Source organism: Pipra filicauda, unplaced genomic scaffold (genome assembly GCF_003945595.2).
Source record: "Pipra filicauda isolate LSUMZ 115617 unplaced genomic scaffold, ASM394559v2 scaffold493_size893225_pilon, whole genome shotgun sequence".
Taxonomy (NCBI): domain Eukaryota; kingdom Metazoa; phylum Chordata; class Aves; order Passeriformes; family Pipridae; genus Pipra; species Pipra filicauda.
This window is the reverse complement of record NW_024104635.1, coordinates 61,549-84,974: the sequence shown is the minus strand read 5'-3', so window position 1 is coordinate 84,974 and position 23,426 is coordinate 61,549. Positions and strand designations below refer to the sequence as shown.

At 45.7% G+C, this 23,426-nt stretch overlaps 3 protein-coding genes across 9 annotated transcripts in view; 1 reads left to right on the top strand and 2 right to left on the bottom strand.

The window, feature by feature from the left end:
* Positions 1–294: 294 nt before the first annotated feature.
* Positions 295–16,497, bottom strand: CDPF1 (cysteine rich DPF motif domain containing 1). Of its 4 annotated transcripts, none has more exons than XM_027742563.2 (5): positions 16,479–16,497; positions 13,261–13,355; positions 9,036–9,159; positions 6,743–6,854; positions 295–2,525 (listed from the first exon to the last, which is right to left on the bottom strand). In XM_027742563.2, the coding sequence occupies exons 3-5, from the start codon at positions 9,146–9,148 to the stop codon at positions 2,376–2,378; spliced, it is 375 nt and encodes a 124-aa protein (XP_027598364.1). In that variant the 5' UTR covers positions 9,149–9,159; positions 13,261–13,355; positions 16,479–16,497; the 3' UTR covers positions 295–2,375. The 4 variants fall into 4 exon arrangements, with proteins under 4 accessions (XP_027598364.1, XP_027598355.1, XP_039242513.1 ...); XM_027742554.2 differs by lacking the exon at positions 16,479–16,497 and adding an exon at positions 16,301–16,315; XM_039386579.1 differs by lacking the exon at positions 16,479–16,497 and adding an exon at positions 16,027–16,116.
* The window catches only part of TTC38 (tetratricopeptide repeat domain 38), a 51,645-nt gene continuing 42,867 nt past the window's right edge, over positions 14,649–23,426 (top strand). For all 4 annotated transcript variants that reach the window (XR_005565540.1, XR_005565539.1, XR_005565538.1 and 1 more), the window contains exon 1: positions 14,649–14,786. Coding sequence is in view for 1 of the 4 variants with exons in the window: in XM_027742433.2 (XP_027598234.1) it covers positions 14,649–14,786 (138 nt within the window). In the remaining 3 variants the exon portion in view is untranslated. The remainder of the gene's footprint in view (positions 14,787–23,426) is intronic.
* Positions 17,091–23,375, bottom strand: PKDREJ (polycystin family receptor for egg jelly). Its single transcript, XM_027742381.2, has one exon. The coding sequence runs from the start codon at positions 23,178–23,180 to the stop codon at positions 17,208–17,210; it is 5,973 nt and encodes a 1,990-aa protein (XP_027598182.2). The 5' UTR covers positions 23,181–23,375; the 3' UTR covers positions 17,091–17,207.

Sequence of the window (23,426 nt, the reverse complement as noted above, 5' to 3'; positions counted from 1 at the left end):
TGGCTTTGCTTGCTTCTGTGGTGATAACCAATCTAATCAGCGTTCCAGCAGGATGTGTTTGCACAAGAACTCCCCCTCGGCAGCTGGACAAAGTCTGGTTTAGGAGCTTCTGGGGTGAGCTGCATCCTGTGTGGCTCCTGCTGTTTCCTACTTGCTCAGAATCTTCTTTAGGAATGCAACACCACAGCTTAATTACGTCATGATGTTAAGGCCCCCTCGCACATCTTAACCGGTCTGTTAGCTGGTATGGCACAGAAAAAGCACAGTGTTGTAATGCTGCCAAACACTAATCACTAGAGCTAATGAGTGTTTTATTAAATCAAAATAGCAATATTAAAGAGGAAAAAAAACCACCAACCAGCTCACTGTTTCCAGTCACCTGTTCTTAGAGGTTTGGATACATTTAATTGCAGTAAACACAGAACTTAGAAAGAGCAGACATTTCTTACAGGGAGTAGTCAAAGCTAATTCTCATGGAATGCTTGTTTCCCAGAAAAACCACTAATTCAAGCCAAGTTCCCAAGTTTCTCTCTGTCAGAACAATGCAAATGACACTTCCAAGGACAAATGAAAGCTCTGGTCTCACAGGGATTTTTAGGAAAGAAAATGTATCTTGCACTTGTGAATGTAAAAGTTACATTTAGCTAAATACAATGACACTTCTCAAACCTTACCAGCCTACTGATCTAGGATAAAAACTTGAACTAAACATTTTTTTTCTTTTTTACATTCTGATTTTTTTTGTCTTCTTTAAAAATAAGAGGTTGAATTCACAGTGTTTGTATAGAGCCTGGTAGGAACCTATGTGCTTTAAAAAAAGTAATCCTTTCAGACTGAATGTAAACAACCTTAATTTGAAATACGGTTTTGCCTTAATGGTTGTAAGAAAAATAAAGTATTTTTAAAAGTGAATTTAATGTTCTGTGCTAATCTTTTATTTCCAGGAAAGGAACCCACTGCAAAAAGGTATCTGAAATGTTGACTTCTAACATGGATCTTTTTTTCCCACAATTAGAGACATATATATATTTTATGTCTTAAAGCACTTGGAGCTTAAAAAGGCTCCATTTTTAAATGGAGCAAATAGGTCCATTATTGCTCCTCTAGTCACTGCAAGAAATTCCAGTCCTTAACAGAGGACACCAAAATACTAAGTCCAGAAAAAAGAAAGGACACTTAAATGTCCTAATAACTAAAAATAACTCATTGAAATAATGATGACTTCTTTTAACAGACATGTTCATTCTACTAAAATGATCAGGTTTAGATGTTGTCCTATGACAAATTATATGCATGGATGAGTTGAAAAAAAAAGAGATGTTAACCAATGCAGTAACAGGTTCTGAACCAATGACCAACAAAAACTTGAGTAAAAAAGGTGATTTTGTGATTAGGGAGCTTTCTAAACATATCCTTAGGGTGTGTGACTGGTTTTACGGAAAAGCCACCTAAATCATCTTTTAAGACAGTCAAAACAGATAACTGAGAAGCTAACTTTTGAGCTAAAGAAACTGCTGTTTCTGTAACATCTTTTTACTCCTTTTTTAACTGAAACTGTTTCTGACATCCCTATTTTAGGTGCAGTTTAATTGCCCAGTTCAGAAAGAATTGAGTTTATTAATGGAACTCTTCTATGTCCAGATTAACTGAAGTGAAAGTGAAAAGGAAGCCACCTTTATTGTAAAGCATAAACTTGATGTGTTCAGGGTCCTCCCCAGTTGCTGTCCTGACACGGACCTGAAGGTTGAGTGACTGCAAGTGCAAAGAACTTGTAAGTATTTTTATTGGTATTTTATTATAGGAGCACCGACCTTCAGGAGTCTCAATGCTACGATAGTATCAAGATTATCATATTGAAAAATTCAGGTATTTCTATGAGTATCAGTGACATTTTCTCGTAAGAGTTTTATTTTAGACTTAAAGCTCTAAATTCCCTGCCTACTGTAATCTTACCAGCACAGCACTGCCAGATAACGACTGGTGTATAGTGACTTTCTTGGATGTATCCTGAATTAAGCCAGTTAAATGTGTCTCAGATTTTCATAACACTGTAGGAGTGTCAAGAACAACACAAAGCATCGAAGTAGCAAATGTGTAGAATTGGACCTGGTTCCTCTGCTGTTTGGTTTTTCACTCCAAGCACTTTCCATGGTGACAGCAGGCTCGTCTGCCTTCCTTCCTGGCTCCTCCACCCCGGGAGCCGTTCCGCTGGCCCCGCGGCTGCTGCGCGGTGATGCCGGGACCCAGGGTAAGGACATGGGGGACTCTGTTCAGTAGTAGTGAGCTGATGAAGGTCACTTCTTTAAAAGGAGCAATATGATAGTCTCTGAACAGAGAGGAGAAACCCCAGCCAAAGAACTGTCACTCTTGGTCCTTCAGGATTTATGTTTTGTATGTGTTTTTTTGGAGGATTTCTGCTGGGGCTTCCTTTTATCCATGTCTTCTTGTATTTCCAAAGGAAAGGCCTTTATGTTTTCCTTCACACAGGGGAGACAGAACCTTTTGGAGTAGAACAGACTACATTCCTGTAAAAAAAACCCCACCATTATTAGCAGGATACACAAAATGGAAATGCTTAAGTTCTAGTCTCGTTAAACTAATTTATATTTAGAATTCTTCTAAAATTAATTCTTCTAGGTTGGAATATTTCAGCAATTTTTCTTAATAATTCTAAGATCTGGTTAGAGCTAACTGGGTGAAAAATAAAACCTAGGTCTGAAATAAGCACTAACCAAATCAACTGTCCCACTGCTCCCATTAAAGTGACCTTTATCAGCTCCCTGCTGCAGGGAACAGCAACACATCTCCTTTGGCTGCCTTGTCCTTCCAGCATCATCCATGTGTTTCCTGGCCTGAGGACTGAATTCCAGATAGGATTTCTTGGGTAAGCTGGTGCTGCTGTTGCTGACAGATTACTCTTGGAGAGTTAGGCATGAATAAAGATGTAATGGATTCCATTATATTTTGGTTTTACCAAAACAGCAAAGTTTTCCTCAAAAGCTAAATCTTGGCTTATGAAGATTTCTCCCTTCTGGGAGGGTCTTCCAAATTCCTGCACTGGTATGTGAGCTTTGCAGTCTCAGCACTCTCTTCCTCACCACTCTCCACAAAAATGGCCTGGAGGCCAACACAAGTACCAAGTAGATATGCAGGGGGCTGTGGGCTCTCTTAGCTGCCACTTCTCCGTAACTCCCCAAAAACTACTCTTCCTTCTATTAATCTGTGTGCCTGTACTGTCCTAGGAGAACACTACAAAGTATCACTATTATATCAATGTCACAGAGGTGTCCAATACCCAGAATAGCTACATGAATTCCACTCAGCTGAGACAATTCAAATGAGATTTCACCCATTACCCACCTTTACCCTCAGTGAAGGTACTCACTGGTTAAAACCTCTTCTCTGAACTCTTGATGGCAAAGTATAAAAGCTGCTGTGCACATAGAAGGTATTTTCACTGTCCTTGGAATGACACTGCGACCAGACAGGCTCCGTTCACAGCTGGTTTGGTTGTCAGCAAGTGCTACAGACCCAGTATTTATTTTTCACCCAGGAGCTGTCACCAGATGTTAGTTACTGAATGGGGAGAAGCAAAACCTATGGAATATTTTAATCTATGTGCAGCATAGAGTTTGAACAACTAGAAGAGAAGCTTATTAATGTATTATTCCTTTGCCCTGCAGCGAGACTGACGTCCATGGTTCTCCTGACGTGCTGATCACCAAATTCCAAATAGGATTTCATGGGTAAGCTGGAGCTGGTGTTGCTGATGGATTATTCTTGGGGATTTAAGCATGAATAAAGACATCATTTTAGATAGATCTGGACATCTTTTGGGGAGAAATGGATTCCCTGGGTCTTACCTAAATAGCAAAGTTTTTCCCTTGCCATGGTCATTTGTAGCTGGCTTTCTTCTGGGAGCTTGGCTTGGCTATTCCTGTGTTTCTGTCCTTGCTTTTGTTTCCTATGTCACTATCTGGACTTTAGCAGCAGATTCAGCTGGTAATTATATCAAAATCACAATCAGCCTGCTTCCACGTGACTTGGAAGCTTGAGGAACAACTTCTTTCATCTGTTGTCCTTTTCTGCACTGATGCAAGGCCCCTTCATATGCAGGAACTAGTGTGAGGCCTTCGTCTCTGAAAAGCCCTGAAACTGGATTTCAGTTGCACAACCTCCAGAGCCTATTGGTTTTTGTCTTTTGGTATCCTTAATACGTTAAGCTGCCAGTTGAAAAGGGAGATTAGGTTTGAGTTGGTCCTGCTATTGTTGTCTGTGCTGCAGCCCCCCCGCCCCCGGGTAAGCTCAAGGCTCCCAGTGGTGGCCCCTGGGCCATGGCAGAGAGGGGAGAGGCTGTTCCCCCATCCTGCAGGTGGGATCTCCAAAATTAAGATGCAGCTCCTCACAGGAAACACAGGGGCTCAACTTGCATTCTTTTGGCTGAAATGAATTGCTAGCTGGTGCTGATTTTGGCCGACGGGACTTAGGCACATTGTGACTATGAACCATTGCACACCTGAGTGCTGGGTCCATGTACCCTTAGCCCTCCTCTCTGTCCTAACTCTTCTTTTAATGCCCTATGAATTAAACTTACTACGTAGAGTCAAGCCCTTCTTTTATACCATTATCCTGATGCAGTTCTGTGTTTAATTGGATGATTCTTTAATATGTTTTCCTCTTTCCATGACCAAGGCAGGAGGGAGCCATTGAAATTTCAAACTTAATAGTCCAATTCAGGCGAAACTGAGGTGCCAGAGCATGCTGCCGGAGTTTATTTCTGTTTTGACATGAATCATGTCTGAAAGTAATGTATACAGGGATGGTATCTTTACCACACTACGTAAAGGAATGGTTCTGCCTGTCCGTGCCCAGGACTGACCCTGCATGACTGGAAGCTGAGTGGAAAGTAGCTGTAGTATTACATTTATCACTTAATACCTACACTCATGACCAAGGTCAGTGGTTAGTTACCTTCTGCTGAGGTGAGCAATAAGGGATGAAACTTGCTCCCCTTCCTCCTTTCTTCCCTCAAAACTGCCTCTTTTCCTACCTTTACTAAGCATTGCAATAAAACAGAAATAACTGTTTTAAATTACTAACATGGTCAGATTATATAATTTTGTCTCCCCTTTTCTGAAAGGGAAACAGGAAGAAGGGCACTCAACCTGCCCAAGGACTTTCAAAAGCCTTTTTATTCTCTTCCTTTTTGTGGGGTTTTGACGGGTTTTAAGACATTACAGATAGTCATTAGAATTATTCCCAGCTGGACCAGAACTAATGGCACTGTGATTAAAGATTGGTTGGTTGAGCAGGGTGTTACATGCTGCAAGATGACTGGAGTAAATTAACTGAGTGAAACTTCAGAGGATATCTGAAGATGTGAGTTTATGAGCACTATATAGAACAGTTGCTAAGTCGTGACTTTTATTGGCACAGCAACTGTAAGGAAATACACCTCTGCTAGCATGGGCTGTCTCATGAAAAGCCTAAAGTCTGATCTGTATCTAGGCCTCCTTAGGTGCAAAAGCTAGAATATGAATCCAATCCCTTTGCCAAATCTAAGGTCAGAAAAGTCTTAATTTTGTCACATGTTAGCCTAGCACTGTTTTGAATTTCCATAACATTGAAAGCAACCTGTCACTAAAACCTTTCCAACTGGTCCAGCTTCTTTGCCGAAGAGGTCCAAGAAAGCATGATTTTCTTCAGCTTCAATTCTTATGTTGTAACGTTGTAGAAACACTCAGCCCAGGGCTGAGTTGATCTACTTGGGTCAAGCATAAGCAGGAACCAAAACCAATCCACAGAGACATTATCCTAGCTTTGTCTCTCTCTATTGCCTTGGATAAGTTTTTACTTCTCTGGACTTTTAATTTTCCCTACATGAAAGAGGAATAGAATGTGTTTACTTACTTTGTGGTGTGGGTGTTTCAAGCACTAATTATCATTTCTGCAGATCTCTTTCAATGTTACCTAAGCAGTATTGCTAAATACATTTTGAAACCATAGTCATATGTGTGATTCACTATCTGGCCTGGCCAGTTGGGTAAGAAATTTATTCTCAATTATTTACAATCAAGGTTTTACATGCAGTGATACCATCAAGGGAATCTTGAAAACTCAGATAACAAGCAGTAAATGACTGACATATTTCCACAATAGGCAAAATAAGCAGGACTGTTAAAAAGATTGGAAGAGGCTTCCATTTGGCTCACTGCAAGTGTCTTCTATGCATTGCCATGGCCTGGGTTAACTGAAACCAAGACAAGAAAAAGACCCACCTACATTCACAAAAGCACACTGTGTGCAAAGATCCTGAGAGGCTGAAATGCTGTATTTCTGACAGACTGAACTGCCACACTTGGAAATATCTGTTGAATCCTTCATAAATTCAAGACATTTCATTTGGGAATGAAAATAGCTAAATGTGCTCAGGTTTGTCCAAAATGTGTCTGTGTTGCCTCTGCTGTTAAAAAGGAAGGCTAAACCTGACATTTTAAGGTTGCCTACCAGCTGCTACTCTAATCAGTTCTTCTTCAGAGAGTGAGCATGGCACAGCACGGGCACAATCCACAAGAACATACAATTATGTACAATTAACACACGTGCACTGGTAGGACAAGGGGGAATGGCTTGCCTTAAAAATAGGCTGTTTGGCTTTTTGCTGATTAATCTTTCTCTAGCAGGTCACTGGGACTGAAACAAAAAGAAAAGATTGAAGCAACTTGTTTTGCTTGTTACTTACTGTACCGACACACACTGATCTGCCACACAGACTGCAATGAGAGCCAAGGATGAGGAATTTGTCCTTGTCAGGGGTGAAAGGATCCTTCATGACATAGGCTTCTTCCAAAAGCCTGTAAAAGAACAATTTCAAGCTTTTGAGAGTAGATTTCACAGTAGGGGACAGTTAAGAGGGGGAAATTGTGGAGGTTGAAAAGTTATCAGCCCTTTGTACTTGATTTGCTCAGCCTGCTGTTGTACATGAGGCAGTGGAGCAGCTCTGCAGCTCCTTTTCTCTTCAATGCTGCAGCTGCCTTCAGTCCTGTACTGCACTTTCTGTCTTCCAAAATTAGGGCAATTGGTGAGTCTCTCAATGTCGCCTTACTAAGTTTTTCTGTATGCTCTACCTTAAAGTAATTGTGTCTCTTCCATTTTTTATGGCAGGCACTCCTCTGCACGGCCAACTTCAGTACTTTGTCAGGTTACCGTTTCAACTGCACAGCTTTCAATGAGAGGTTCTCTTCCCGAGCTGCAGGCACGTGAGTATGAAATACAAAGGTTTTACTGCTCCTAGGTATGGCACTGCTGTAAAGTTAAGGTTCCCACCTCTTGAAAGCAGGAGCTACTGCCAGAGAGCCTTGCAATCACCTGCAGTGTGCTTACTTTATGTCACAGACTGTACTGGTTGCTCCAGGGTATTAAGGGAGTGCATTTATTAATGATTTGGCAACCTGCTTGGGAAACACTACGGCCTTACTCTTCCTGGGAGCTCCAGGCAAAATATTACAGAAGTCAGTTGGGTGTCTGTCTGCACAGGGCACCCAGCAAGGCCGGCTTACTCTTGGGCTTAAGTCAAACTTGGATTCTGGTAGTGATATGGATAAAAGGTATCCTGTTAACTCATACTACCTTCTCCTGCCTATGCACACACACACACAGGTATGTGTGTGCCCACGAGCGTGTTCCTCTCTCCTTTTCCTGCCCACTCAAACAAAAAATGGTATGGCCAGAGCCTTCCACTGTTGGGAAAGATCAGGCATCTTAACACGGCAGATCACTTTGTCAGCAAGTCTCCTGGGACACAAAGACTGGATTACATGTGCAAAGCTCCCCTTGCAAGGTTCACAGCCCTAACGTAGCCCTCATCATGCAGAGCCCTGGCCACTGCACAAGCCCTCCCATCCAGCACAGGTTTCCTGCAGCACTGCTTTTGGGATGTGTGAGTAAGCCAGGAAGCCAGCCAAGAGAGATGGGGTGTGAAGCTGTTTCTTATAAGCCTGTAGAGAAGTGATATGCTTCAGCATTATTCTTTTGCTTTTGGCATCTGAGCAACCCAAATAAAGCTGAGATGTTAATGCTGAGCTTGGATAACCTAAAGTTAAGACTCACATTCAGCTTCAACTCAGACTCTTTAGGAATGGACCTGATCAAAGGTGAGCCATTGCTCTGCTGAGTAGAGGAGGGAAAAACCAGTAGCACTGTAGGATTTGAGATTATAAAAATACAGCTGCCACAGGAAAACAGCCCAAGCAGGTCATCAACAACTGTTTCCATTCTGTAATACACTGAGTGGTTTTATTGGGGTGAAATGCTGAGTACATGCCTGACTTCCAGTCCCAGTGAGCTCCTGACCATGTTTACCTGACAGGTTCGTTTACCAAGATGGCCTCCACCAAGCTACTCATGCATTTAAAGCAAAGTGCTTTATTTTATGGGGACTTTAATGTCTGCAGACCAAGTTATAACTGCATAGTTTCTAGTTAAGCTAACCCTACTTAGCAGAGGTGGAAAAGGCTTCAGTCCCTGAAAATGTAAATATGTACTACATATCCACACATTTTAATGGATACGATATGACAAGGGATTGTCTAAGTCATGCAAAAAAGCACTGCTGTTAGAACTCCAGGTTGTGTCAAATGGCTCTTAAAAAGTGTTTTTAGCATATATATTTCATTCATGCTGTGTGTATGTATTGCCCAGCTGAGGGAGGCTACTGTGACGAAAGGGCTATTCCCAGAAGTACTAGGCTGGCAGTCAACAGTATTTTAGCAAGAAAGTACTGGTGTAGGTGGATAGCAGAGTGGTCAGTGGGGCCAGGAAATAGGTGAAATACAAATCTTTGCATGGCACCAAAGCAGGACGGGAAAGCTGATTTTTGCCTTTGCTATTAACACTGACAATTTTTAACATTCCTTCCCTTTGGAAAAAGAAGATCACTTTAAGATCTCATGTTCAGGGGCAATATGGCACGTTGTTGGGCTCATGCAGTGCACACTGTTGCACAGTACAAGGACTCTAATGCTGGCAGCACTTACACGACAGAGCGTGAGTTCGGCGGCCTCGGCCCGTAGTACGTGTAGGGAGCTGTTAACCCACAGAGCTGGCACTCGAACTCTCCTGTAGGCTGAGCTTCTTTAGGAGCATCCATCTTTAGGCTACCTACAACAAACACAAAAAATCTTTTAGCTGGCAGCATGCCTGTAAGGAGATTAAAATGACCTGAGACATCTGGCTATGCAAATTAAAATCCAGTTAAAAACTGATTATTGCAAACCTCGATTAGTAAGTCTTTTCTCCCAAATCAAGCTGGTTTCCCACATCCCAGTTAAATTTTCAAATTTGCTAGACAGGTCTATAAATTGCAGCCTGGGAGTGTAATTTATATCAAGTTCCTACTAACTTGGAACTTGATCTGTGAAAGAATTTAGGTGACAAAGTACAAGGCTTTGATCTGGAATGAGATCTATACTCCCTAAGTGCTTCTCAGCACACGACTCCCTGTCTGCTGCTGTGCAGAATCCCAGTCCAGCTCTGCAATGCCTGTCTCCTCCCTCCAACTGCAGGCTGGGAGCCATGAAAGGGTTTGGGACCACGCTCAAGAGGCAGGTACCAGAAAGGCAGGAGTTGCAAGGATTTACTATGTGTTTTTCTTTGCTTCTGGTTCACCTTCAAATAGAGTTTTGGAAGCTTACCCCTGGCTCCCTGTTCTTGTCTGGCTTCCCATGGAAATGAAGCACCTAGACAGAGTGTTGGCCCACTCAAGCCACACAGGACAGAGGAGCAGGTACCTTTCAAAAGGTTTAGGTCCTCTAATTTTTATGCAAATAGGCAGAAGGGGAAGACTCTGCTTTATCCTCATGAAGGATGCCCCCATATTTCTGCAGAGCAGAGACTGTGCACACAGGAAAGCTGTAGTCCCTCCTTCTGGCAGACTGCAGGCCCGCCCTGCAGAGGCTATCAGTCCCCAGGTAGAAAACACAGCAAGTCGTGCTTCATCAGCTTTGGTGCTTACAAATTACTTGTTTAAAATCGTGGCCATTGATTTACATTTTGGAGCTTACCCTTCACAAATAGCACTAATATCAGTTGAGAGTCACACCCTGAGCTTTTCCAAAAGCGGGGTGTGACGAGTAGGCTTTTAGGATTGATTTTGCTATGTATACACAGTCCTATCAAGCACAGCTAACCATGTGCCTGCCCAAAAATTGCACCAATCCATGAATGAAGTGTGGTTGCTTGTTTGCAAACCAGGTATCATCCCTCACCTGCACCACTTTCTTGTACAGACACACTCACCTTGCAATCATCAAGAAGACTACAGCTTTTAGCTAAAAGCCCTCACACTTTGCATGGCATACTGTGTTCTGCTGCCAACTCATCAGCTTTTCTAAGTGAAGTGGAGCTGCCTTCAAGCTGAAGAAGGTAAGCACTAGGAACTCAGATTTGGGCAGTATCTCAGCAGGCAGGTTGTGTGTGCTCACAGCTGAGCACATACACAGCCTGCCAAAGGACAGCAGCTCATTCCCACTACCCCTTCCCTGCAGAGCTGATTCAATCCACTAAGGCCACGTCTCTGTGCTTTAGCTCAGCTCAGGGGTTTTCTTTAGGAACAAATTGCCTGACTGTCCCTCCTTACCACACTGGCTTTGCATCGCTGAGCACACAAACCAGACAGTTTCAGACAAAATAAAACCAAAGATGTGCTCCAGAAGCACACCTAACACACACCAACCCGAATGCCCAGCTGGTGGCCATGCAGTCTACAGACTGGAACCAGAGGTAAAACTGAAACATCCCAAAACACAGAGAGTGGGCAGCTGGTATACAACATCCAACACCTTGGTCCATGGTTTCAGTCTTACTACATCACACTAGTTACTAACGCAGTAACAAATAAAAAAATATTTTTTTTTCTTCTTTTACTGTCTTTTTTTCCCTCCTCTTTCTTTAGGGAACTAAATTGGCTTGCAGAGGAATCCAACAGCTGCCAACAGTAGCACAAGGTAAGAGGCAAAATTGCACCACCAGCAGAAAGGCAGGGCTCAGCTGAGGGACCTGTACATCCCCCCTTTAGTGACAGTAAGCTGCTATTTCTGCCCACCCAGCAGGGTGAAACTGAATCCTTGGAGACATATGCTGCTAAGGTGAATTAGGGGCAAGGTGAAGCAGAGTTGTGACTACTTGTCATCTAATGTTCCAGACGAGCAGGGAGACCCTCAGAGGTGACAGAGGCTTCACAACAGACACCCAGTTCAGAAAGTCCTAGCCTTTTAAACCCTGAAATTTCATTTTGGAAATCATCTCCCTTACCCCATCATTCCTTTACCACCAGCCTTTCCACTGCCGTTCCTGGCATTTCAGTAGTGCAGAGAGTTCTTCAAAGGTAACACAAATGGGGCTGGACACTGGTTTAGTAAGTGAATCTGCCTTAGGAAACAACATTTTTTCACAAGTGATATGACCCTTGAATATCATGTATTCTCCCCACCTCACTGGGATGCATGAGGGAATTTTTTAAAGTGCTTTCAGATTTTTCATTTAGTTATAAGGCATGCATATGCTACCTATTTCTCTCTGTATATTAAATTTAGATTCTTCAAACTATATACAAACTCAGCTTAGAAGCCTGCATTTCGGGATTACAAGGTAGGTCCCCCTGACATACCTAACTCTACCTTTTCTGTAGGCAGTCAGTAGCAATACCAAGACACCCACCCATCTGAATTAGATTCAGATCGACACTTGTATGCAATTTTTTGTAATCAGTCTTTTTTAAAAAGGGGAAATCATGAACCCCACAGAAGTAGAGTATGGAAAGTCACTTGAATCAAATAGAGTAGAATATAATGATGATCTTTTCTTTAAAATAATGCAAAATGCTAAGAACCACCACCACCACAACAACAACCAAAAAGTATTTATGGCAGTGAGGATCATAGACTTCGGAATGAATGTGTCCTGATCCCAAGTCAAAATAACAGCCCTGGGTTCAGAGCTGAAGTGTGTTAGATATAGAAACACCTGCTCTCTTATAGACCATTGGCATGTAGAACAGAATCTGTTCAATGACTAGCACTGGGAAGGAATGATATCTATGTACAAACAGATTTTTGGCTATGCCAGTTGAAAAGCATATGATCCTGCCTGCAAGGCACAGATGAATTTATGATGCTTTCCAGTTTGTTCCCAGCTTACAAGTCACTGGTATCAGCTGTACCAAGTTTTATTCCACTGGGAACATCATCTGTCCTGAGAGCTTCTCTACACGTGAGCACTTGGGAAAGTTAAGGTCACTAAAGGTATGAGGTTAATGAACATACAGATTTCAGAGCGAATGCTCCCACTCAGAAGTTAAGTTTGATGTACAACAAAGTGAAGCCATTCTCCTTCTGAAGAAAGATATCTAATGGCAAGTGTATTAAGCTTTCAGTTTCTGCATGTGCTTCACCCCTTTAGTCTAACCCACCTGGCAGACAAGTCCCAAGATGCACTCTTTCACAAAGGGTCACTTCCAAAAAGCTCATTTGCTTTATCATAAAGAACTGTGTCTTTATGTCATAAACCCATAGTCGAGACAGATGTTGGCTTATCACAACAGCAGTTCCTTGGTCTGGCCCTACACACCATCTTAGCAAGGTGCCTGATGTGACAACTGTCATGAGGGGTCTGTGTCCCCTCCAGGCACACGAAGCATGAATGGTTTCCCTCTAGCAAACCAGAACAGGATAAAGGATCTCTTGAAGAGAAAGTCTAGGGCGCTAATCCCTTCATAACAAGGACAGGCAAATTCGTGACCACAAGTGATCCAAATCATCACCAGTGCCACCACTGGCTTCCTCTCTCTTCCTTGGAAATTCCTGAAGCAGCCCCATGTCCCAGTAATGTCTCAAAAGTCTTACTGGCTGACATGTGCTGAACAGGTCTTTTACATCATCTTGTTTAGAACTGAATTCTGCCCAATTTTTTCCACTTTGACTGGAAGCCACAAGATACTTGAACACATCCTTGCTTTAAGCACATGCTCTTCCGGAGAGCACAGTTACCCACACGTGCTGGGTTATGGAGCAATCACTGAACCAGCACGCAGAAACCTGCCAAGTCAAGCCCAGAATGCTGCAGGACGCCTGTGAAGTTGGCCCCCATGTCATGGCCAAGGGTGAAGCACACAGATTTCAGTGCCATAGCAAGGAAATGACTGCAGTGAAAGAAAGGCGTGGGTTAGATAGTGCTCTGTTTCTCCATGCTGTCTGCAACTGATACCTGATATGGATGTGGGGAAATGGCTCTCAGTGCAGTTCTCTTGAGACTCCTGAAGACTTCAGAGCAGTTCTGCTTGGAGCACTCTGCTACGAGGCCTGGAAGGCATGCCAGAAATAATAAATCACCATTAAATTGTCAGAGCCAGTGGCAAAGTAGTGGCACAGATAAGTAATCTGATTTTCTTTGCTTCAAACCTCATCAGCACAAGTCGTTACAATGCATAGGTTAAGCCCCTCTCGGGGGGAGGAGACTCATGTATTTGAGTCACTGATAAACTAGAGAAACTACACAAGAAACAAAGTGCCTGTAAACAGAACCAGACTTTAATTTGAAAGGGTGCCAGATAAAACCAACATTGACACACCTTTAATCCTCTCCAATCAAATCCTTGTTTCTTTTACCTGCCAAGATTTTCCTGCAGTATCCACTGTTGATGACAATGACCTATTAAAATAATCACAGCTTGATTTTCTGCAGAAAGGAGTGCTCTCTAGCAGAAGGGCAGGAGTCACTGAGTTCATAGCCTGGTACATGCCAGCATTTGGTGTGATGGAAATTTAAATACATCAGGAATGCACTTGCCTTCTTCAGAAAAAACGATCTGTTGCCTAATTGCTCAGGTAGCAGATGAAACAGCAGAACATTCTTACTTGCCAGTTAATCCCCAGGGGAACAACTCTCTCCCTCCAGTTCCCTCATGCTACTGCCCTGAAGGCACGTTCAGGTCACCTGTTGGCTGCCTCCCTGCTTTTCCTTTGAGGTGACTTACCTTGGTTTCAGTGTAAATTAGCCCAGGAATGTAATTGCACCAAGTGTAGCCATTTGGAATTTTATCCTTATTCCCTCTCCCAGAGATCGAATTTAACCTTGACTTGTTGCAGCAACTTTTCCCTTTGGGCTGGGGGTTGTGCTGGTATTGCTGTGCTGTCTCAGCTCAGAAGGAACAGGCTGATCCCTGCAGGTTTCCCTCTAGCTACAGGTCACAGAGCAGGCCCCGAGCCTTGCTGTTCAACAACAGCCTCCGTGGCTTCCCTGTGGCAGCAGGACAAACATTCTAGGTGGTTGCAGATGTGAAAGGGAGCATGTTTCTTCAACAGGTGTAGGGAATGACTGAACAGGGTGTGCCAGAAGAAAGAGAGGAGTAACGCAGACAAGCAGCTCTACAGGCTACAGCTCTAGGTAAGGCTTAAGAATACTGTTTGTTACAGATCTGAGTGTGTGCTGCCTTTCTGCATGTGGCCCGAAGTGTGGTTGGTGAGTAATAACTTCACTAATGTTAGGAAAGTTATGACAAAACAAATGACCAGTGGGGAAGAAGGTGTAGTGTAAAGTTACTATGGCCTGCAGTGAAAAGGAGATTTTAAAGGAGGCAGTGGTTCAGGTGTTAGATGGGCAGTAAAATGCTGGTGAAAATGCTTTCATCAGGCATTGAGAAAAGGAATATAATGAAACATCTGCTGATCCTTTCTTGCTTTATCCTAGCCTGGAGCAAAGAACAAAGAAGCCAAACCATTGCAACCACAAAGGTAACTAATTCCTTTCTTAATCCAAATCTCAGGTGTGTGCTTATCTATTGGGAGTTTGGGGGCTCTTTACAGCTTTTTTTTATATATATATATTGGTTTTTGTGCCAGCAAAAACAGTTTTAGCAAACAGACCGTTGCAAAGGCAATGCACAGGCTAGAGAGCTTGGCATCTCAACAAGCCTGTGGAGCACGCCTCCATTCCAAGTTATTTTAACAGCAGAATCCAAGTATTTTCATACAAGTATCATCAAACTAAAACCTTTGGTCTAAACAACACCAGATTGCTACATCTGCGTGGAATAAAATTTTTAGGGGATCCTTCATCAGGTTCTTGATGTAACCTTGTCATATCTGTAGAGATCACAGACTCTGAGGTAAGTCACAAAGTAAGAGAACGTATCACGTAATGCTCTCGTTGTAACAGCTACTTTGCCTGTCATTTATGTGAGAAATTAAGGCAGGAGGGAAACATTTTTGGCATGGGATCCGGAAGCATCAAGGTCTTAAATTTTGTTTATATAAAACATACATTTCAATTGCAAGGATACAGTTATATATCCTTAGTAACTGCTAGTACACAGATCCAGCTCTGGCTCATAGGTGCCTAGAGTTGGAAGACAGCTTAAGAGATTATTTGGTCCATGACACCCAAGGCACAACTGGCTTTGTTCTGAAGGCATTTTGCAGTGTTTATAGAGACTGCTACCAACCCATGTGTCTTAGAGAGCAAATCTGGATGAAGTGTGAAAGGAAGCCAACATGATTAACCTCTCTAAGCAGAGAGACCACTTCTAGCATCACTGAAATACGGAGGTATTTGGGTTCTTAGAGCAGATTTAGAGGGAGGCGGTGGTACCTCATCTCTTATACATCTTGCAAACTTCCTACTCCCCCTCACTTTTCAAAGTGAGATTGTTACCATGGCTCTGTGGTCCTGTAAACCCAAAGCTGTGACCCCTACACCACTTCATTCAAGTGCAGCCTCATACTGGAATTGTCCACATATGGCAGGAAACAAGGGTTTCCTCTAAGTTCTCCAGACTCCTTAAAGCTCCTTCTTTGTGGATCTCCAAGAGCTGTGTCCTCAAACAGCTCTGAGCTTCTCTGCAATCCTCTCACCAGCCCCTTTGAGGCTCTATCCTGTAGCTCAAACCTCAACTTGCAAAGCTCCTCAGAAAAAGCACTCTGTGGCCACTACACCCAATTAAACAAGCAATATACTTTATATCAAACCCCTCACCAAGAAAAAAAAAGAAATCATATTCCAGCTTGGCCTCCGGCCCTGGAATCCCGAGCGTGTGTCCCGTTAAGCAGTGCCCTGGTCAGCAGGTGGTTCGCCCCCTCCCGGTTCCCGGCTCTCCCTCCAGCCGCCAGTTTCTCACCCCTGATTCCCCCCGCCCAGTTCCCGGTTCCATCCCTGGCTCCCCTCCCTCCGCGGTTTCCTTTCCCCCCGGCTCCCGTTCTCCGGTTCCCTCCTCGGCTCCCGGTTCCCAGTTTCTCCCTGGCTCCCTTACCGGTTCTCGTTTCCGGTTCCCGCAGCTCCCACTCCCCCCGCCGTTCCCGGTGTTCCCCCGGCTCCGGTTCCCCCCCCCCCCGGTTCCCCTCCCCCCGTTCCCAGTTCCTCCCTGGCGGTTCCCGTTCCCGGTTCCCGTTCCCGGTTCCCCCCGGCACGTCCCGGCGCGCGGCGCCCACCAAGTCCGTTCCGGGTTCGCGCGCGGCCGCCGCGGCTCTGGCCTCGGGCGGGCGGCAGAGGGCGCTGGGGGGAACCGTGCGGGGCGGAACTGTGTGCGGGGGGAACTGTGTGCGGGGGGGGGGGGGGAAATTGTGCGGGGGGGAGAACGGTGTGCGGGGGGGGGGAATTGTGTGCGGGGGGGGGAATTGTGTGTGGGGGGAATTGGGGGGGGGGGAGGACACTGTGTGCGGGGGAGCACGGTGTGCGGGGGGGGTTGGGGGGGAATTGTGCGGGTGTGAATTGTGGGGGGGTGGAGGACACTGTGTGCGGGGGAGAACGGTGTGCGGGGGGGAAAATTGTGCGGGGGGGGGACTGTGTGCGGGGGGGGAACTGTGTGCGGTGGGGGGGGGTGGTGGCAGAAGGCGCTGTGCGCCCGTTCCTCGGCCCCGGGTTTCCCGTGGGAACACGCCGGCACTGTCGGGTCCCGGGATACTTGCTCGGCCTAAAGGCAGAGTCCCGCTTAGTAAGAAAACGGGGGTGAGGAAAGTTTTCTGAAAGAAACGTCTGCTTAGAGCCTGGCTGCAGTCGAAGCCGTTGTTAATAGCACTGATAAAATGACAGGATGACTGATGAAAACTTGCATGAAAAGAAATGCCTTTATTTTAATTTTTGCCCTTTTCAGCATGTTTCCAGAGGCTTCTGCTGCCTGGTCCCTCTGACTTCAGTGGGTTTAATGTGCACCTGTCTTCTCACCCAGCTCTCTTAGTTCCTTCAGCTGCGTTTATCTCCACGTGCTTTTCCTGGGTAACCCAGGTGATGTCTTCACAATATCTTGGGCGCGTTGTACTCAGAGCCGAGAAAAGCACCGATTTCAGAATTGAATGGAGTAACACGTTCTGAAGGAAGGAGGCTCCAGACGCAATAAGCCACTCCCGTGAAGTTTGGTAGCCGTAGGACAGGCCGTACAACACAATGAGAAACGAGGACAGGGTAGTTATAGCTACAACCAGTGCCCATGAGACAGGCACACACCACCACCAAAGAACAGGCTCTGTGGCCGGGGTCTTACGAAGTTCCCTGATGGTACTGCTTAATGATTTCCTTCGCTTCAGAAAGATGCTCCCATCTGCATAACTACTGGACGACTTTGACCTCCTCCGGGAGGATGTAGCCCCTGGAGGGGATTTCGCATCAATCATCTGCTCCTCTGTTTCAATGACATTTGCAACTTTTTCAGGTAGTACGCAATTATTCCAGAACTCAGGCTTGGCCTCTGGGTACATCTTAGTCACTACAGGAGTAGGTTCCTTCTGGGAATACTTAAATAAGGCTATTATTAGCATTTCCACAGGGATTGTAAGCAAAGCACATTCAATTCCTACTGCTATTGATCTCAAATACCTCAGGTATATTGGAGATTCTTCATTCTTATCAGTGTTAAAGAACATAATGTTAACAAGCAAGTTGAATAATATTACTGCTAAACACGTAGACAACCTTTGGAATCTGGTGAAAGCACCAGTGACAGTGGGAGCAAAAATTGAGAACCACAGATGGTAGTCTATCATCCTCTTGTTAAAGTTAATAAGAAAATAGTCGATTTTGGGTAGGGGTGTTCTGGGGTCTGTGACAGAAAATTTCCACTCTTGTGGGGGATCATCCTTGGCACAAGAAAGCCATTTTCTGCACATAAAGGACCAGGCCTTCCTGGTGAATGTGTTCTCAATTTCAGCTCTGCTTAAGAACCAGCTTGGAGATGAGCCATCGTTATTAAGCCTGACCCTGAAGGAATGAATGTCTCCCAAGGCTTTCTTAGTGGTTATCAGAAAGCAATCAGTGCTTCCTCGCTGGAAAGCTGGAGAAGGGTGGTGCCATAAACAACGGAATTTACTCTTGCCATCCTCGCCGATGAGCTGCAGAGCGACAGCTGCTTTGGTTCCAGCGTTACAGCGACTGCCTGTGTACAAAGTGACCAAATAGCTCCCTTCATCAGAGGGGCTGTTGTCTGGCAGGACCATAATGTATTTGATCTCTTTCTCAGCTCTGTCTTTTAGTATGGCCCAGATGCACAAAAGAAAGTAGACAGCAAAAATAGAGGCCACTGTTATGAGGGTCAGTGGGTTTCTAGGTATGTGTGCTATCAGGTTTCTTCCTAGATCTACTGTGTTGGGAAGAACTACTACTTTGGCTGCCAGGAACTTGATGTTGGTTGCAGTTTGGGCTGACACGCTCCTGAGCTTCTGCACCGTGTCGCAGGCACAGTGTACCTTCTGCCAGTCGGTCTTGGAGCCAACCTTGCATGTGTCTCTGCTCCACGGACTTCCAACCCCGTCCAGAAACAGGCACCGGTCATTAAAGACGTATATGCCCACCAGTCTCCGGTTCGGGTACCTTACAACATAGCGTGTCTCCAAGACAATGGAGATGTTCTGCCTGTCTGTGCCGTTTGCCTGAGCTATGGCTGTCAGCAGTGACTTTGGGAGACAGACAATATAGGGACCCTCAATGCTACACTCAGCACTGGCTGTCTCATTTCCACTGGCAACTGTTGACATGTTGTGAGAAGCAATAAACAAGGCTGTGGGCTGAGCTTGAGTGACATTGGCACCTGTAAATATTTTCACCTTGAAAGTAGCTTTTAGTTTTGTCGTGATCTGGAAGTATATGCTCGTGGTATTCCTGCTGACCTCAAAACGAAATCCTCCAGTTGTGTAAGATTCTGTTGTGTCGGGTCCCATTATTAATGGAAAAGTTGTAGATCCATTACCTTTCCTGGCAAGAAAAATGTCTGCTCTTTCAGGCACAATCCAAACTAGATCCCCATTAGCCTTAGTCTCTGCCATTTTAAACCCCAAGACCATTGTTCTGATTTCTGCTGTGTAACCTAACCAAGGGAAGGGGGTCTTATCAAACTCAAAAATGGCAGTGGAAAACACGGTATCCTGAGCAAATCCTGAAACATTTCCTTTTTTCAGTGTTGGATAAAAGCAATTCCTGCAGGTGTCGCTGGTAGGGAAAGCATTTGCAGTGTTCCAGGCTTCATCTTTCTTCAGAGTGATATTCCAGTCTTTCGTTTCCATTAAAGTTTCTATTTCTCCAGGGACTTTGCCCCGGAAAGCTACCTCTGTTACACCTTCCATGATGGACAAGACTTGTTCGATTCCATCTGCACTGACATTCTTGAGATCCGTAAGATCAGATCTCAGGATGTTGGACAAGCATCTTAGTATTCCACTGGTTTGAATTTCTGCTTCCTCAGACCAATGGATCTGATTTCTCTGTGTCTTCAGAATTCCTGTTACTTCTCTCAGTTTTGCAATGGCGAGGCCTTGTGACCTAATGTTCACTTTATCAACTTCCTCTGTGACTGCAGCAAGAACAGCCACTACTTGATTGACTCCCATAATGCTCTTAACCGAAATATTCAGGGCTGTTTTAATCAGGGTTTCCCGAAGCTTAGCCTGAGGGAGCTGGGGAGTTGGTACGGTTTTAACATAGTTTAAGATTGAGGCTGCCAGGTAAGCCAAATAACCAGCTCTAAGATTATCCCCAGCCTTCGGACCAGCTGTGCTTAAACTGCTTGCTGAGGCCAGTAGTTCATGAAACACAGCAGGGAGTAATTGAGGGTTTGATGGGTTCCGGATGGAGGTATGCAAAGTCACTTGGGTAAACGCCCCAAGGGAATCACGGACTTGAACATAAATTGTCAAGGTGTTCCTGTGAGAGGGCGCTCCAGGTGGGAGAAAAGATAGAGGACTTTTAGGCTCAGAACCAAAGTACAGAATTGTGCCAAATGTGTTTTCCACCACAGAAGTTACTTTGGTAGTTTCGGGTACGTTGGAAGCTACTATCACTTTATATGTCAGAGGTAAATTGCTGCCAGAAAATCCCTTGCATCTAACCACAAATTTTGTCAGAAAGGCTATACCCCGACGTGGGTTCAAGTTACACCTGCCGGCCCGAGGAGGAGTATTTACCCTAAATTTTCTACTGTAGACTGAGGTCCTACCATCCCAGGTACTTACTCTTAAGTGAAGTGTGTAGGATGGAGATGTAGCCCTTGTGAAAGTCAGAGCATGTATAGACATGTAAGCCCCAGACCTCCCCGTTGATGTTTTGGAAGACCAGTCAAAGCTAATTTCTCTACCGCTGCCAGACAAAAGGGACCAGTAGTAGACTGGCTTGTTGATTGGTTTACAGTTTAAGCATTTACCAGACAAGGCAAATCTCTCCGTTGGAATTAAAGTGCTACCACAGTTTTCAATGCATGCCACGTTCAGATGGAGTGGGGGGCCGGCCGCCACTTCTACCACTTGATCAGCATGGCTTATCCTTCTGCCCTTTTGAATCACTAGGCGAAAGTAGTATATGCTTCTTCCTGGGAGGGATTCTGGTGCCATTCTTTGAATGGGACCTGAGGGTGTTAACCAGCGCAAATCCTTCTGGGATGGATGGCATTTGTTTTCTGGCCTGAATTTCATGGTATTATAGTCTCTCAAATCTCTAGTGCAGTACCAAGTAAATGAGATTGATCCTTCCTGTGAATCAGGATCAGAGGATGCAGAGCCATCAAGAGTCCAGCTTTCAGAAAAACCCACCATGCGGAACTCACCTCCTGAAATATTTGCCATTAGATTAGCTCTCTCGATCTGAACATAAATTCTGTCTTGCCCCCTGAGGATTTCTCTGGTGGTCATTGGCATTACCTCAACAGTGAAATAAAACAGATACAACCCATAATCTAAAGTATTACTGGGAATAGTTAAATGTATCATTTCTATGCCAAAAAAGGCAGAGCTGTTCATTGGTTTTGACCAGTCCGGTGCAGTTTTTGTGTCCCTAACAGGATAGATGCGCCAAAAGGGCTTCACAGATATAGCGGTCTGGCATTCTACGAGCAATCTGACAAAGAGGTAAAAAGATTCTCCCCTTTTCCGGTACAGGATAATTGCTCTGCGATCAGTTCTCTGAATCCACACCAAGGCTATCTTACACTTTTTTTCCTGGCAAACCACTGGTGCTTCTATGGTTTTTTCAGTATAGTTGTTGACTCTGACTCTTAGAAGAGCCGGTGTAGGTGCACTGCCAGTACAGTTCACCTTTGCCACAAACCCCGTGTAATTCTCTGCGTCAAAGGGTAAAGCAGAGCGACGGACAAAACGCGTGGCGTCTTTTACATGATCGCTGTATGTGTATGTGCTGTTCTGGACAATGTGGTCTTTTTGTGTTCCAAGGAGCTGCAGATGGAAGGTCCACTCACACTGCAGCATCGGATGTTGGGTGGGGATAAACCACACTAAATAAGTAAAGTTCTGCAGAAAAGAAGGGTGGCTACTGAAAACATGTACTTCAAGGTCTCTTTCTGCCAGAGACCTAAGCAAAGCCCTCTTCTGATTCATATAAAGGTACATATTGAACTTGTACCACTGGAAGGCCACAAACTCTATGGTGAGTAAGTAGGAGAGCTCTTTGTGTTGGTAGAAGACAGTGTGTGTATTAGGGCTATCTGTGGAAACAGGGCTGTTGTTTTCTTTAGATGTGTAAAATGTTCCCTGGCTGTACCTGAAAATGTAAGTTCTGCTGTTGGTCTTCCCTGGGTGAAGGTTGATGTGGGTGTGAGTTTCTCTGCCTGCAGTTAGGATCAAAGTACCATTGAGTAGGTGCAGTTCTCCTGACAGTTCCTCAAACCTCTTTCCATCAACATGAAAGTAAACACTGGCCACCACTATCTCGCTCTTGTTCTGAGGTGCAGATATGGCACAGAAGTTGCTCGGTGTCATAAAGGAACTGTAGGAGCGGAGCCAACCTCCTATAGCCTGTGTGTCCACCAGTCTGTAGGCAAGTATGCTCATGGTCAGGGGCTGAAGCCTCCAGGACAAGCTAAGGGGCTGCTGAGAAACACTAAGGAGCTTGGAGCCAATGCTGAGGACATGCAGCAAGTCAGGCTCCACCTTGAGAGAGAGGCTGAGGCTTATCTGAGGCATCTGCTCGACAGTGACCGAAGCAACGTGGATCCCGTGGTTTCCGTAGCGCACAGTCGAGCGGTAGCTGTGGTAGGTGGCACAGGTCTGTTGCAGCTCAGCTGTTGGGTAGATAGCAGGTGGCGGTGTGTCTTGGTACTCGCCGCTGGGAAGGAGAAGGGTCGAGGGGCTGCCTCCCCCGCTGCTGAAGCGGTACTGCCAGCGGGCACTCTTGAGGCGTGCACACCAGCCCAGCTCCACCGGCTGCCACATGTGGATCAGATGTGTCTGCGGCCAAAGCACGAACAGCCGCACGTCCTGCACGGAGATCTCGATGCTCACGTTGTGGTGAAGGCACTCGGGTGCAGCGCAGGAAGCAGACGAGCATTGCACCGTAAGGAGGCTGGAGGCCCCGGGCGGAGGAGCGTGTCCTGCCTGCAGCACCATCCGCCCTGACCAGCTCGAGGTGTTCCTCACACAGGCCGAGTCCAGGTACCAAAAGCAGCGAGGTGGGGGTGGCGGCTGCCCCTCTGTCCACTCTACCTCCGGCCTTGCTCCCGGGGCGGGCCTGTAACGCAGGGTCACGGTGCTGTTCCACAGGCACGAGACCCTGTGCTCATTGTCCTGCCGCTGGGAGACTCGGCCGTGAGGGCCCGGGCAGCTGACCCGCAGGGGGGATGGCTGGAGACGGGGACTGGACGCCCCCGAGCCCCGGGGGCAGCAGGCGAGCAGCTGCAGGAGCAACAGGAGGTGCGCGGCCATCGCGGTGAGAGGGGACGGGGCGCGGGGAGCGCGGCCTCACGGGCGCTGCCCAACAGCCGGACCGGGGGCCCGAGAGGACCGGAGCGTCCTCCGGGGCGCAGCCGGTGAGAACGGTATATAAGGTCGGACACCGCGGGCCGGAGGAGGGTCCGGAGCAATGAACGAGGACTTTGGGCCAGTGATGGCCACGAGCTCCCTCAGCGTCGGCGCGAGGGCTCCGCGCGCGCCAACCGTCCACGTTCGCCG

Coding starts and splice junctions, on each gene's coding strand:
- CDPF1 (XM_027742563.2), bottom strand. CDS start 9,148: ATGGATGCTCCTAAAGAAGCTCAGCCTACAGGAGAGTTCGAGTGCCAG. Junction 6,855..9,035: donor CCGAACTCACGCTCTGTCGT/GTAAGTGCTGCC, acceptor GTTCTTTTACAG/GCTTTTGGAAGAAGCCTATG. Junction 2,526..6,742: donor GATCAGTGTGTGTCGGTACA/GTAAGTAACAAG, acceptor TTTTTTTTACAG/GAATGTAGTCTGTTCTACTC.
- PKDREJ (XM_027742381.2), bottom strand. CDS start 23,180: ATGGCCGCGCACCTCCTGTTGCTCCTGCAGCTGCTCGCCTGCTGCCCC.